The 16,085-nt window shown below is 40.6% G+C and overlaps 1 protein-coding gene across 2 annotated transcripts in view; it reads right to left on the bottom strand.

Annotated features, from left to right (window-relative positions):
- Positions 1–16,085, bottom strand: part of NTRK2 (neurotrophic receptor tyrosine kinase 2) — a 311,333-nt gene that overhangs the window by 78,727 nt on the left and 216,521 nt on the right. For both annotated transcript variants that reach the window (XM_081103075.1, XM_081103076.1), the window contains one exon: positions 2,205–2,335. In XM_081103075.1, coding sequence (XP_080959201.1) covers positions 2,205–2,335 — 131 coding nt within the window. The remainder of the gene's footprint in view (positions 1–2,204; positions 2,336–16,085) is intronic.

Below are 16,085 nucleotides of genomic sequence, written 5' to 3'. Positions count from 1 at the left end.
GGGTCCTGAGATGAGGGGACCTTAGACCTTAGACCAGAGAACTTAGGACTTAGATCTTAGTTTCTTTTAAGCTAAACTCCTCTGACCCCCAAATGCCTTTCAAAATTATATTTCATCTCTGGACTCCTATTTAATCTATGCACAGCCGTCTCCAGATTTCCTGAACCCTTATTGGTGCTGGAACAAGAACCCCGGCAGGAAATGCATCATATGAGTTTAGGGTACCCTGGATTTAGCTATGCAATATCCCATCCTTAAGGACTTGGCAAGAAGTACTGAGAGGCAATAAGGAATGATATGAAGAAAGGCTATACTAAGGAATTTTGTGTATCTGTCTCTATACTAGCTGAGGTCTCTCAGCTACCCCTCCACTGTCACCTAAGATTCCCTAATCTCTCCTGGATTTTTTTCACCTTCAAAGCCTCTCACCTTATGAGCCCATAAAGTGAATTCAGAGTCTGAAGGCCCAACCTAGTCCCCTTGTGGCCCCCAAACAACAATGGGAACCATGGGCCAGAACATAAATCCACGGTCTTCAGTCCCCTTGTCTATAACACACGGCTGGGTCAGAATTAGATGTTCCCTAAGCTTCTTTCAGTTCTAACATTTGATCAGTGTATGAATCTATAAAAATAGAGGCACCTTTTGGTCTTATTTATCCAAAGGAAAAAAAAAAGATAGCAGGAGAAGAAAGCAAAGACTGCGGATTTAATGCTGCCAAGTGTTCTGAACAATTTGTGCTTAAAAAATAACAAACTTTTTGAGTAAATGGAAGAAAAGAGGAAGCAATCGCAGCAACAGGGATTAAACATCCCAAAGTCACTGCAGGATTCTTACTTTACACCTTGACCCATTTGACCTCAGCTTTCTCCTCCTCACTCCTCCCCTCTCTTTTCTACTGTCTCACCAACCCCATATGCCTTTCTTAGTGAGGTAATGTTTACTGGATGGCTATTACATTTCCCATCCTTAGAAAGGTCTGACCTTTATTTACCCCAAAGTGCAAGTTTATAGAGCCTTTCCTGAGAGTCTAGGAGTGCTGATGCCACTGGGGTTACTTACTTTTGATGATGAGAAAAGCAAACCCACAGTTTGCATTTCAGTGGACTTTAACAGAAACTGTGTTTAGTCTGCAGGATGGGTAAGTTCAAGAATAATTTTCTCTCTCCTCAGTTACCCATTATGTATATGCTGAATTATTTTAATGCTAAGTAAAACAGTAATGAAATACACATTTGCTTTTAAAAAATCAAATTGATCTGCTCACTGGTAAACAAATGCTATTCGTATAAATATTCTGTGTTTGGCAGAAGCAAAGTAACAAAAAGCCAAAATTCAATCATCTTATATTAAGCTAAAGAATTGCATTTTAGTACATTAGCCATGTCCATGTTTATTTGCCACTTAATTGATTTTATAAATAGATGCCTCTTTTAAATGTTTTACAAATGTTATTCAATACCATGGTGTTGTTGTTTTTTTGTTTTGACAATGCATATGTAAAGATTTACAGAGTCTTTTGTGTTATTTTTATTACTTCTTGTGTTTTAGAGAGCTCAGCGTAAATTTTATCCCTTCAATAATGTTTATCTTATTGAAGACCAGGTCTCCTTTCTGAGTTTCTGAGAAAATGGCTATGATAAAGGACTTGAGGGCTTCTTTATTTTAGTAAAACCTTGTATCTGCTAGGGTGGCAGAATCCACAAGAAATGCCACTCATCCCAGAAAAAAATCGCACATATACTACATACAATCCTGGGGCCTTGGAGACAGTTGGGAGGGACAAGGTGTAACAGGAGATGTCAGTGGAACAGAGGCTGAGAGAGGGAGTGAATTCATAGTCTCCCTTTCGGAACCTCAACGTGAGAACAGGTGCAGCTGAGCTAGACACAAGCACCAAGCAATCAGGGGAGACAGGCTGAGTCTTCAAGCCTTAGCTGTTTGGTTTCTGTCTGAAATTTAGTTAAAATTGACTTGAAAGAGTAGCTCAGAGCTAGTTACAGCCTTTTGAGGTGCCCCTAGAAAGAACCTAGGACACTTGGATATGCCCCAAATATCCTTCCCACTGTCCACTTAGTTAAAAGAGTTTGAACACATCCTTCATAGCAGACATGCTCCTGAATTGGCCACTAAAATAAAAAAGTAACACTTTCAACACTTTACTGAGACTGTGGATAACGAGACATTCTGGAGTGTTCTCTTACCTTCACAGCCACCAAGATCTTGTCATGCTCAGGACAGAGGTTATAGCATTCAGCTAGGAACACTTTTCCAAAGGCCCCTTCGCCTAGCTCCCTTTTCAGAACAATGTTATGCCGCTTGATGTGCTGAACAACTGTAAAACAAAGAGAACGGAAATTAGAATCAAAGCACATAGAGGGGAGGCAGGGGGTGGGGAGTCTCAGGGCTCATGTCCGGGCTCTTCTCTGCACAAAACAAAGCAGAGGAGAAGCCCAATGTCCGCCCTCACAGTTGGCTTGCTCTCCAGAGCTCATTTATTGTCCTTGATAGAAGTGAAGTAGGGACTTGCCTGTTGGCTGCAGAAGGTCATTAAATGGACTTTACTGACTAGGAAAGGGGAGAAATGCGAAAGAAATGCACCTTAACGGCAGGCCTCTTTCTTACAAGCCAGATATGCTTTGCATCTATTTGTCAATCACATGTCTAGTGGGGAAAGGAATTTGCGTCAATCATTTCCTTCCTAGGATGGCTACTAATGATATGTCCTTAACAAGATATTGTTTGGCTTTGCCTGGTTTTGAACCTACATAAATGGAATCATACTATATGTATTCTTCCATATCTTGCATCATTCATTCAACAATGTCTTTCAGATTAAATTTTATTGAGTTACAGTGTGTGTAGTAGTGATCACATTGCTTTTACTGCTTTATAATATTCTGTGGGAGGACTGTATTGCCATTTGTTTATCCATTCTATGCTGATGAAGATGCTATACAGTTTCTTTTTAGATACAACTTGATATAAAATGCAAGTGGTGATTAAGGTTTTACTTTAATAGGATTTTTCCCCTGGTAACTCATGTGGTTTGAAGCAATGATGGTTTCCACAGGCCTCTGGGAACTCAGGGTGATAAAAATCTAAAGGTCTTTTATGAGCAACAATATTAATGAGTCTAGGAATGTATATTAATATCTCATGCTCTGGTAGCAACTCCCGGATTGAAGAGGAGAGAAATGTGTTCATTAGGTAGAGTGCCCATATAAAGAGATAAATGTAATTCTTGCAGAGAATTAGCTGCCCTATTTAAATCTAATATTTAACTCCATGGTTGTCACATGTTCACTGGGAATTAAATAGCCACTTGATTTACTTTACACTCTAACCACATCAAGGCAAGTATTTAACTTTTTTATCCCATTTAATTTGCATTTTCTTTTTTAAAAACATTTTCGAAGGAGGAGAAAAAGTTGGTAGGAAATAAGTTTATAGAGCTATGGCAAAAGACCAAATTTCATCATCTCCAAAACTAAAATTGATGAGACCCGTTTTCCCATGTTGACCTTGAAAGCAGTAAATGCCTCTTTTCTTTAAGAAATGGCTAGTTTGTATTAATTTCCTTCGTTGTCTTGGAAAATAATAGATTACATGGATGGTGGCCTTTTGCCAATGTATTCTCTTGAAGCAGAGTTAATCTCTTTGGTAAAACCTGTAGCCCAGGGGCACAGGTAACCATTTGTGTTTGTATCTGCATTCCTGACAGTGTGTCACAGTGCTTTGCATACGGTTGGTGCTGTAAAATATTTGTTGAAAAATGTGCTGAATCATAATAAACAGCAGGCAAACACTGTATAATCATATTATCTCAGTCAATTGACAATCCTATTGAGTACGAAAGCAATAAAGAATTCTCTGAGATGTCAGCAGCAGGGAGAACAACTAACCGAGCTAAGTTTTTCTTCCCATTCTCCTCCGAAGAGCATCAGTGCTTAGCCCCACCTGCCTCCTTCCTGTTTCCTGAAATAAGCATGGAAGTCCTTGGTACCCTCTCAGGGGATCACTTCTTAATCAACCTCTCATCCCAGCTTTGCTCATAAATGTCCCAGGCTGAGTCAATGCTCACCCCTTCACCTCCCTCACAGACCTTTCTTGGAGCCTTCTGGGATGGCTAGCTATCATCCATGAGCTCTCCTTAAATTTTCCTCTACCTCCTTGATTCAACTGAAACTTTGACCATGCCCTGAGGACATCCATGCCTTTCCCCTACAGCTTTCTCAAATGCAAGCCATCCCCACCCCTTACCTGCAGGTACTTCAGGCCCTTGTGTGTGATTTCTGGCCATTACACTCTCTCTCTCTCTCTCTCTCTCTCTCTCTCTCTCTCTCTCTCTCTCTCTCTCTCTCCGCTGGAAAGAAGTTTATAGAGCTATGGCTAAAGACAAAATTTTCTAAAGCATCTAGCTATCCTAAAGCATCTATCTTAGGGAGCCAGCAGCCTACACCACCTCTGCCCCTCACTGCTGACATCTTGGTTCCTCCTCTCACACACTATGCTCCTGGCTGACACATTCCTTCTCCACCCCACCAGTGTCATCATTCTCAGGGTGCAGGGCACAGAGAATGGTTCAGTCACTTGCCTAATCTGTAGAAACACTGGGCCTCCATTTCTTCTGCAGATCAGAGGTGAGGCTCTGTGGGAGTTTTTGGCTGAGTGCATGGCATTAAGGTGACTTTTTCTAGGGCCAAGACTTTCTTAATACAGGAAGCAATGCTCTGATTCTGGACAAGCTCCTTATCTCATTGTTGACTAGCATTTTGAATATCACTGCCTTAAAGAGCCCTATGTATTTGGATTCATTTATACAAAATATCCTGAGTGAAGTGAATCTAAGGACTCTATAACAAATAAACCATCAGGTAAGCATGTTGATTCTTTACACACTTTCTTTCCCTGAGGTCAGTCAATTCTCTTCTGAATCTTAGAGACCTGATTAAAATCACATCAAACCCAACAAGAATAACTAATAAAAAATAAATAAATGCCCAAACTCCAGCATAAATGGGTTCCTAGATTTGAAGGGGAAAATTGATTAAAAAAAGCTTTATCGATAAAGTTTCCTTTTTCACCTTCCCAAAAGAAAAGGGGGCATCAATAAGAGGTATACGTGGTGTAGGAAATATACCGCCAAACACATATGGTCTGCAGACTGATCTATGTACATCTACATATTCAAAATAAAGTGTGTGATTAGATTATTGTGCAAATAAATTTATTTTGTAAAATCAGAGAGAAACTGATTTTACAAAAAACTGAGCAATAACAATCAAGATGAGCGGCTGTGAACTGTCTAGCCATCTTTGTCATTAATGAAATTTTCCAAAGTGGAAATTTGGTGCCCTTTGTCTTTTGCTTCATGTGGACCAGAGCTGAGTAGATTTCCGGTTCTGTATTAGCATTACGTTACAGCCTCTGAAAAATGCATTTTGTCATAAAGTAGCTTCTTTAGTTTACAGAGATACCAGCAGTTTCAGATGGTCGAAATTGAATTCCTGGTATTGATATCACCCAGAAGTAAATTTTATACACACACACACACACACACACACACACACACACGGTATAGATAAAGTATTAATCTGTGTCTATCTATAACCATTACCACTGAACCTAAAAATAAATAATAAATAAATAATTAAATCCCTGTCTACTCAGAGTTGAAGTAAGAAATGTATCCTTCCCGTTTCCCCAGAAATGAGGTTTCATAGAAAACCTTGACCCAGTCGACATGTCCTGCTCAGCACACGGACCTTGAATTGAGACACTTCTTGAGTTTCTCATATATGCCAGCTAATAAGTGATCTGCCTCTCAAAAGAAAGATATTTTAAATTTCTGAACAGAAAGGTAAAAAGTAATATGGATTCAGAAGATAATATTCTGTATTTGGAGCAATCTCTCTTCTTCTCTACAGACCTAAATGCAGGGCCAGTTGCCTACGTGGTTCTCTCTCAGAGGGCTGTGTGCTATGATGGGAAGAGAATTTAAAGATCTGTGAGGCTGACTCCCTCCTGTTTAACAGCTGACCGGTGAGGCTTGGGGCAGGACAGTGACTTCCTCAGGGCCATACAGCTAGGAGGTGGCCCAACTAGGACTCAGGTGTCCTGACCTTTAGAAGAGCCACCCTTGGACTCTGTAACACAGGCCCATTTGAGACTGAAGGCAGTGAGCGTTTCCTGAGATTAAAATAGTAACAGGTGTTTCATTTAGTTAATTTATCTTTTTCAGTAGAAATGTTTCAAACATTCACGTTTATCGTCTGAAATGGGCCAAACATCTCATAATGAAGAATTTCATTAAAAAACAGCAAATAAACATAAAATATGAGTGAGAAAAGCAGGATATAAAAGTTAAATACCTTAGAAAGTGCTTAAGCTTGATCTGAATAAAATTAATAAAAATTATTTCTATCTATCTTGATGTCTGTTTCCTGGGTAGCATATTGAAACAGGTAAAACCATCTACCTTGTAAAAATAGATTTGCGTAAAAGATGGAAACTATGTTTTTGAACTTCATCTACATTTTTATGAAGATACAAGTTGGTATTAAAATGAAATAAATGCAATTAAGACCATAAACATAAAATGCACCAGGACAAGACACAGCCAAATATTCATAAATAATATTAATGATGAAATAAAATGTAATAATACTGAGCCATTCTTATGCACTTTTCAGCAAAAATTCCCAGTGTGCATTACCATCAATTAATTTTCATATCCTTCTGAATGAGGTCAATAGTCACATTTATTTTACAGATGACACCACTATTAATTGACTTACTTGTGGTCATAGAGTCATCCACTTATCCTTTTCCAAGTGTTATTTCTAATGAAATGAGAGGGAGAGAAGTGGGGGCCTAACCCGTGCTGATTGCTATTATGAGCCAGAAAATGTGTTGAGAGATTTACAGGGGTTATCAATCTTCATAGCAATCTAGTAAGGTATCCCTATCTCCATTTTTTGATTAAAGTAAAAAGAAGAGGATCAGCTGAGCTACCTCACTCATTCAAGTTTGTACCATTGGTAACAGGCAGAGTTTGAGTTCTTTTCACTGCAACACTCTACCTTTCCTTGGCCTTCTTATAAAAGAACAAAGTGAGTGTATGAGCTCAACTTTGCCCACCTAGGGAATTGTGAGTCCACTTTTAGCAATTTAGTTAAGCAAAACTTTATTAAGCACCTATTATGGCCTGGGCACTTTTCTAGGGCCTAGATAAAAGGATGAGTAAAATAGACCCTAATTTATTGAAATTCTTCAAAAAAATCAAGAAACTCACAACCTAGCAGGGCAGGAAAAAATATGTATATCTATAACACCTTACACCTTTGCTTCCTTCATAAAAGATTTTAGGTACTTTATGTAAACTTGCAAGGAAAAAAAAATTTAAATAAGGATCATCAGGGAAAGTGGCATGGAAGATGAAGGCAAGGTATTCAGTAGAAATGCAAACATGCAAATTCTAGGGTATCACAGGGTTATTAAAATTAAGTTATAATTTGACCCTGAACTTCCCAGCATCAGAAGCCAAAAGAAAAACATAATAATTCACAAAATGTTTACTACTCAAAGCAAAAGTACAGACATTCCTTGTGGTAAGATTCTTCATAGCATCTCATTTTCTAAGGAATATTTTGAATAAATTTTACACAGGGGATTGATGTCCTCACAAAGGCCCTAGAGTAAATAGTGATTTTCCAAAGACTATTTCTTAAAGCATAACTCAGTAAGAGATAAACATATGACACAAAAGCCACCCCCAGTCAAAGCACTACACAGGGAGTCCACGACTCTTATCATCATGACATAAAAATCAATGTCTGTGGGCATACTCAAGATTGCTTTGGGGGTGTAGATGAAGAATAGGTATAATTTCCCCATACCCACTGCTGGGTCTAGACTTATTAAGCAATCTAAAGTATGAATAAATAATAACATGAAAATTTAAAAATAGATGTGATTGAACAAGAGATAAGAATGGTGGGAAAGAGGGTATTTAAGGTAGAGGGAGAAGTTCAGAGTATATGTGCGAAATAGTGATTTATCTTGGTTTATTCCTGAAGAGAGTGTAGATGATATTCTCTAAGAGTAGGACAAGCCTAAATGACAGAGGGCTTTGACTACCTCACTAGGTAGTAAGTTTGGGAACTAGTAAGTCTGGACTCTTGAACAATGATGTCAATGCCCTTTGCCTTCATTTCCTCATCTTTAAATGAATACTTTTGAGCTAAATGGCATCAGGTCAGCTCCAGCACACACACATTCCACAACTTTATTCTGTATATGAGCCCTATCTAGAGCTAGACAGACTTTTGAGCCTGGGAGAAAAGTGATGAGTACAAATCATTAGGTTATGCTGGCCGGGCAAACTGGAGCCAGAGAAGTCAGTTAGGGTGTAGCTATAGCTAGTTCACACAGAGGCCTCTGCTGACTGAAAGTTAGCTCCATCCAGTTATAATTTATTTTCATTCTCTAGCTAGCCCCTTATCCTTGAAATGCACACAGCTCAGTGTGACTGCCCCTAGGGAAGCTGAGATCAAGTCCTTGCCCCGAAATACAACAGAGGACTTTGCCAGGTACTAATCCTCTGTGTTTTCAGGGAAAGACAAAGAACAATGAGCCATAGAACAAAACCAAACTGGAGGAATCAGAGAGGCAGGAGAATGAGCCATGAAGGAGGCTGAGCAGAGCAAAGGTCAGACTGCCAGGGGCAAAGGGTGAGTGTAAGTGAAGATCTGGAAGTGGTAAGTGGAGCCTACACATGTGGGAGGTCATGCAGACAAGTGAATATAGAGGATGGAGTTGGTGATGGGGTTGAGGAGGGAGAAATTTGAGAGTGTGTGTATATGTTAAGAAGAATAATAGGAAGTAAGAAATTAAACAGGCACAAAAAGAAAGGCAGGGAGGGAAAGAAGGAGGGTGAGAGGAAAACTGGCAAGACAGATTCTTGGAGAAGACCCTGGGAGTATAGTGCGGTGGAGGATGTAGAAAAAGTCTAAAACAGAGAGAAAAGATTTTGAGTGAGCCACTTTTGAAGGCTTAATCTTTGATGCTCATCACAGCATTGGGTCACTGAAGGAGGAAGTGGACTTCAAGGGATCCCCAAGGGCCCCATGGTGTGCCTTTGGGCTAAGCTTTGAAATGGGTCTGGTGATAGACAAGATAGACTCTTGCAGGGTGACTCAGCACTCCTGGGAGGGTACCAGATACCAACCTGGATGCCCCATGCAACATCCAATGGCAGCAAATGGCCCCTTCCTTCTAAAACATATTTGATGCCCCCATGCTAAACCAGAGAACAGCTGTAGGGCATGCAGGAGCAATGCTTAATTTAACCCAATCATTACAGTAGATAAATGCAACCGAGTTATTTGAAATTAAATTACCCAAACTTCTTGTAGAAAACAGCCAAGGAGGGGGAAAGCCCCCGAAATCTTTCAAGCTGTTAGACTGACGGGAACACCACACTTCAAAATACACATACGGCACATCCCTCGCTTTGACAGCCCCTAACAGCCAAAATTATATCTGTTCTACACACTGGCATGTGGTAGAATTGGATTGATTTACCCTGACAGCCCTCCCTGCTGGAACAATACTTGTCAGTCAGCCCCAGCAATGTTTGTATTTTCAAGAATAATTATGCAGAGTGATTGTACAAAATCCTGGCAGGTGGGCCAGACAGTCTTATCTGCCTACCCTTCGACCCTGTGTCCCTGAGCCTGAAAGTTCTTCTTGCTCCTGAGGATGAAAAACATTCCTTTACCACCTGCTTTCCAAGCTGTATGCACGAACCTCAATTTGAGGGTTCTATGTTGGTATCTGTTCTATCACTTGGGGTCCTCCACTCCTGTGCCCTCCTCATGAATACTTTTCTTCTAGTAGCTGCTACATTCTCCTAAGTGACTTCTGCAGGTTAGTTGGCCTTTATCAACATACCTCTATATAAATCCTCCCATTGCAAAAGAAATCTTATTTTGGGGGATAATTCATAAACCACACCAGTGTCATCATTTTGAAGAGTTTATCCTAACAGAAGTATGTATGTAACATATACATGTTATATACATATAACACAATTTCTGTACATATATTCTAGTAAGGGAGCAGGAATTGGTAAGAGAATAGCAATAATTCTATCAGAATGTGATAAATGATGATGAGAGGAGCAAGCCAAGCATTACGTGAATGGGCAACTTGGAAGAAGCTCCATGGAGTCATTGAGAGAAGCATGTTAGAGTCCTTATGAGGAAAGCTTTGAACACAAGGGCAAGCACTTAGTCTATAGGCAATGAAAAGTCAATGGGCATTTATGAGGTTCAGAATTCCATGCCAGTTTCCCAGGCTTTCCTCAGCTATAGACTCTGCCCAAACTCCTTAGAAAGGCAGATGCTCGGTAGAGCTCATAACCAATGACATGTGGCCAAAGTCTGTAAGAATGAGGGCCACAGACAAGATTTTGGAGTCCATCCCAAATGTTTCCATGGCTTTCTGCCCAGTTAATATGCAAAACAGAATTCTATGAAATTTTTTTTAACATGCTTATTTGAGGACTCACATTTCAAAAGGTAATGCTAAAGTTTATTTTCTTCAAAGGGTTTCACAATACTTACAGCATCTTTTAATCAACATTACCCCACGCCCCCTCCCCCCCCAACCCCCATTTCAGCAGTTACGCATCTATGTGAAAAGAACTATGTTTGGTGCTGTGGGAGATTCAAGGATGAGCAGGGGAAGAGAAGATCAACAGTCACTAAGAGCACATCTTCTGTGTGCTTGGCATTGTGTTAAGCATTGTACATAGAGTCTCTATTCAGACATCCTGATGGACTGATGGAGAGACATCATTGTCTCCATTTCAGGAATGTCATAGCTGAGTCTTGGAGATATTAAGTAATTTGCCCAAAGCCACACAGCTGGAAAGTGGGCAAGACAAGCTAGGATTGGCTTCAAAACCCATGCAGTCTCTCCCAATAGAACACAAATCTTTCCCCAAATGATGGTCAGTCTACTAGGGAGATGAGACAAATACACAATAACAGTTGTTAAAGGTGGAACATAAAGCCTGCCATGACCGGTGTAAAAAATAAAGGGTGAGGGGTGTTTAGAATGAAAAAAAAAAAAAGCAAAAGCAAATCATTTGAGTATAGGGTTTGAGGTAGGAGGACATGCCATTTTAATTTTCCCTTATAAGTTGAGCAGGGCTGGAAATGTTGGTTGGAAAGAAGGGGCTTGTTGGACATAATGAATTATACCATTTCCAAAATACTAGCGTGAAACTGGACCTTCACGTTAAAATGTGCCTGCATTAAAGTACAAACTCTGAAAACTATTTAGGTTGAACCAAATGAAATTTCTATTTGCACAGGCCCAAATGGGACAAACAGCTATTTCATATGGTTCAACCTAATGTATTGCTAGGTTTTACCTTTGCAAACAGAACCTCGGAATGTTAGAAAAGAACCTGCGTTTTTTCTTTTAATTTACAAAAAAAAAAAATTATGAAAAGGTATACGTGCAAATGGTAACAAATAAGTAGTACTAATGAGCTAAAGATGAAAAGAAACTGTACTTTTCCACACTCCTTCCTGTCCTCAGTCCTACTCGTCTTAATTCAGTGTAATTTGTCTTTCTTGTTTTCTAGGCATCATCTCCATAACTCTAATTAATGTTGTACCTCCTACTCCTGTTTTCCTAATTTAAGACACTTAATGACTTTCTGCTACATAGGAGGAGGATTTTGCTCACACTCCCTCCCACCTCCTCCCAATAATTTGGAGCTGTAATATTTTCAGTTCTTCTATTGATTACCTATCACACTGCATCTCTATTTCAGGTATCCTAATACTCTTCTGTATATGTTGAGCTTATTACACCCCTAGCTTCTTCTGCCCCAATTATTTCCTATATCCTGCGAGCTTGACCTTTACTGCAACTGTGCCAAAATTGCTTCCGTGTACATTCAGTTCACAATATGATACAATTAAGTGTCCTTTCCTTCTAAAAATTGGAAAGCAATGAACAGAATTTGTGTTAACAGGAGCAGCTTAATCCTGTATCCTGCAAGGCTAAGTGGGCACCAGGACTACATTTTCTTCTCCATGTGTCTAATGTCAAATCCAGTGCCATGTTCATTAATACCCTATTCCTTCTCATTACAGACATGTATCAACCAAATGCAATGTATCACACAAAAATGTAAGAACAGGGGAAGTCAGGGAGGTTAAAAGCTGGATGAAGTCCATAGAGTATTGCTATATCCTTTCCCCAGAAGTCAAATCACCTATTCTCTGTAGCTACCAGACGTATCCCTTTCATTCTCTGTCTATATACACTCTCCATCCCTGATGAGCTGCAAAACCTTGGGTGTGAACGCATGTCAAGAAGCACAGTGTTGAAGGCAGTTTATGAGCTGGGAATGGATTTATAGTGTGAGAGTCACGGTGTTTGGGTTCCTTTCCTCTCTGTCTTTTGATAAGAACTTGTGGGTGGTTCTGTTAGCTGGAGCACTTCCAAATTTTGCATCAATCTTACAAGCTCCACTTTTGGAGAACAGTTCTAAAAAATACATAATTAAGTCACATTGACCTAATCGGGCTGCTTTAGAAAGGAGAGAAGTCTTCCCATCCCCTGGGCTCTGGAGTCCTGTTGGGGATTATGTAGAGGGTCACACAAATTGGGCTTCTAGTATGAGTCCCTGGGTTTTATAATGAAGTCCCTTATAAAAAGTGCCTTCTCCAGAGAGAGTTTCAATGTTACTAAGACAAAGGGAACTTAAGGTGGGTGATTAAAAACTCTTCCCATATGTTAATATGAACCATTTACATCTGGGATTGGAATTTTCTAAAGTATTAAAATGCCATCACATGTTCAGAGAAGGTGATGTTAAGCAAATTCATTCAAGAACAAGTCAAAGTTAAAGTATACAGTATGCTTAAGCTGAGGAATACTCAGTGGTAACAGTGTCCCTGTGAGTATGGATAAAAAATGTCTAGCCTTGCCTTGTGGTCCTGGTGGACAAGCCCCTAAAGAAGAACCTGATTTCTCAGGGACCTACAGTCTTCAGGAGGCCAGAACTGAGAGTGAAGAGCCAACATTGGACTCAGGTCACTTTTCTGATCCTGGCTCCTCCACTTAAAAATAATTGAGTGAATCACAGTATTTGTAAGGAACACTAAAAATTCTTCTACTTTGCCCTTCCATCTATAAATGTGCACATGATTATAAGGAAACTAGTGGCCCAGTGCATGAAATTCCTGCATGGGAGTGGGGGGAAGGGTTCCTCACCCCAGGCTGCACTCTCTCGCAATCCAGGACTGCTGGTTTAAGCCCAATCCCACAGGAATCCCTGCAGGATCGGACCTACACTGGCAGTTGGACATCCCTCTTGCAATCTGGGACTGCTGGCTCTTAACTGCTCTGCCTGCCTGCTTGATCACCCCTAACCACTTGCCTGCCTGCCTGATGACCCCTAACCACTTGCCTGTCTGCCTGATCGCCCCTAACAACTCAGCCTGCCTGCCTGATCTCCCCTAACCACTCTGCTTGCCTGATCGCCCCTAACCACCTTTGCCTTGGCCCCCACCACTGCGGCTTCATCCGGAAGGTTGTCCAGAAGGTCGTTCGGCTGTCCAGTCTAATTAGCATATTATGCTTTTATTTTTATAGATGAACAGGAATGAGATCTTTACAAGCTCAAATGAAGACACCTAGCTATACAAGATCCAATGATGGCCAAGGAAAAAAAGGCCCATTAAAGAAGGCAAATGAAAAAGAAAGAGGGAAGTGTCCCATGGACAGGGTCTAGGGTGGTGATGGGGGAGCAGTGAGTGAAGTGACTATAATTTGCAGGGATTAAGAGGCAGAAAGGGAAGCCTCAGCCCTATCATTGTTAATAACTAACTACACAACTTGAAGCAATTCTCTAAATGTATCTGCCCAACTTTGATTTCTTTCCTCTAGCTCTAAAATGGGAATGAAAGTACCTGACCCCCCGCCCCCCTGCAAGAACAAAATGGTATTCTAAATAAGAAGCATGCTGACAAATAAAATGCATTAAAAATGGCATATGGTGTGACCACTGCTATTTAGTGATTTGGCACTCACGAGTACACAGTGTCTTACAGATACACTTTTATTGGTTCACTTTAATGTTAAATATTACCCACAACTACAATAATAATGGGCCTTCTGGTCCCAGAGCACTTTAAGGCTCATAAAGCCCTCACACGTGTTATTTTATTTGAACATTAAAACAATGTGAGATAGGCTGCTAAACCTTTCGGAGTTCCATGCTACAGCTGAGGAAGCAGAGGTTCAAAGAGTTCAAGGGGATCATCAAGGTTGCACAGCTGGTCAGTTATAAAGCCAGACCTCAAGCTTTGCTTTTTTATTCCAAGTTCAATGTCCTTTACACCAGTGTGGCGTGGAAGGCATTTTGGAGACTAAATCAAGAAAGTTAAAAATTCAATCTGAAGACAAACCTTGTAGATAGAGACTACGATCCATGCAAGATGCTAGTGTGGAAATAGCACCAAGCATTGGCTGCTAGAGGGATATGACCTCAAGAAAGGAGAAGTTACTAGTAATGTGGATGGTAATTATAGGAAAGGCTTCACAGATTAAAAAAGGTCTGGGTGGAAATGTGAAAAATAGATTCATTTGAATAATTGGAGGTAAAGGTGGGCTCTCTTAAGTAAGAAGGAGCAGCAAAGGCAGGGTAGTGGCGACAGGACTGCCATGTTCAATCAGGGGTATGATGAGAAATGGTAGTTTGGAAATCACAATAGGAAGTTTCAATGGGCTCAATAGGACCAAGTCACAGAGAGCATGAAGGATAGATTTGGTCCTATAAGCAGAAAAGAGCTATTGTAGGTTCCTGAATGAGGGTGGAGCATTATGTAATTAGCATATTGTCTGGTAGGGATATGCATGGTGTATTACGTATGAACTGAGTCAAAGACAGTAGCTAGGAGATTGTTGCATTAATAAAAGCATAGTCACAAAGTCCTGGTTTAGAGTGGTGGCAGTGAAAGTAAAAGGAAAGCTATAGATGCTAATAGCTATTTAATATTTGGAACAAAAGCATTATTCACTCAGCTACCATACTCCACATGACTCTCAGAAACATGAACAGCTTTCTCAACCAAGTGTCCCCTGAACTGTGCAGCCAAATGAAGTGGTTCAGTTGCCTAAGAGAATGTTCATGAAAAAATCACATGCATTTGTCAAAAAGGTTCCGTATTTCATCCCTTAGTCTTCTATTCAAGAAGACTTCTCAGAAGATGTTGTTACATGGACCATTGGACCCACATCTGCTCCAAGGAGATGCAGGGGGGGATGGGGAGCAGAAGCAGATGCACTGAAGCCCCGGGTGTGGAGCAGAGAAGGAGGACAACAGGGGGCAGGAGGACAAGGACAAGCATGGCACTGGTACGTGGATAACCTGGGTCCTAATACCTTGATTGCTTGGGCCAGCTGGAGTCTCGGTGCTTCATCCTACCTTCCCAGACCTATTATCTGAAGACTTACCCCAATGCAGTACACAGTGAGGGTTGAAATTGGTCCTTTTTCTTTGTTTGCCAGGTGGGTTCCTAGACATGGTCAGATTTGAACATAACTACAGCCTTCCTTTTCATAAGTGAATTGTAATAAAGATGCACTTCCCCTTTAAATTTCAATAGCTCTGTTGTGCTTTCCATTCCCTCTTCATTGCAGTGTGTGGGCATTACACACACACACACACACACACACACACACACACACACAGGCACCTCACACGTTGCATCGACAGCTGCTTGCCAGTCAATGAAGTCACATTACTCTGTCATGGGGATGTGTGAAATCAGCCGCCTCACAGGAGGTGGGCAGAGGCATGCACGATGCAATCAATGTAAACGGGAATATTCTCTCTCCTGCGCCTGGCTGTTTTGTTGGCTTATTAAGCAGAGGAGTGAACAAGCTTCACTGGGTACATAACTGTATTTAGAAAAACCCTGTCCTTTTTATTGTCATGACATGTGATGACAACTTCATAAGACTGTTCCCTCGAGATTCACCCTGAATGG

Source organism: Myotis nattereri, assembly GCF_964212035.1.
Source record: "Myotis nattereri genome assembly, chromosome: 12".
Taxonomy (NCBI): Eukaryota; Metazoa; Chordata; class Mammalia; order Chiroptera; family Vespertilionidae; genus Myotis; species Myotis nattereri.
This window is presented reverse-complemented; position numbering and strand designations above follow the sequence as displayed.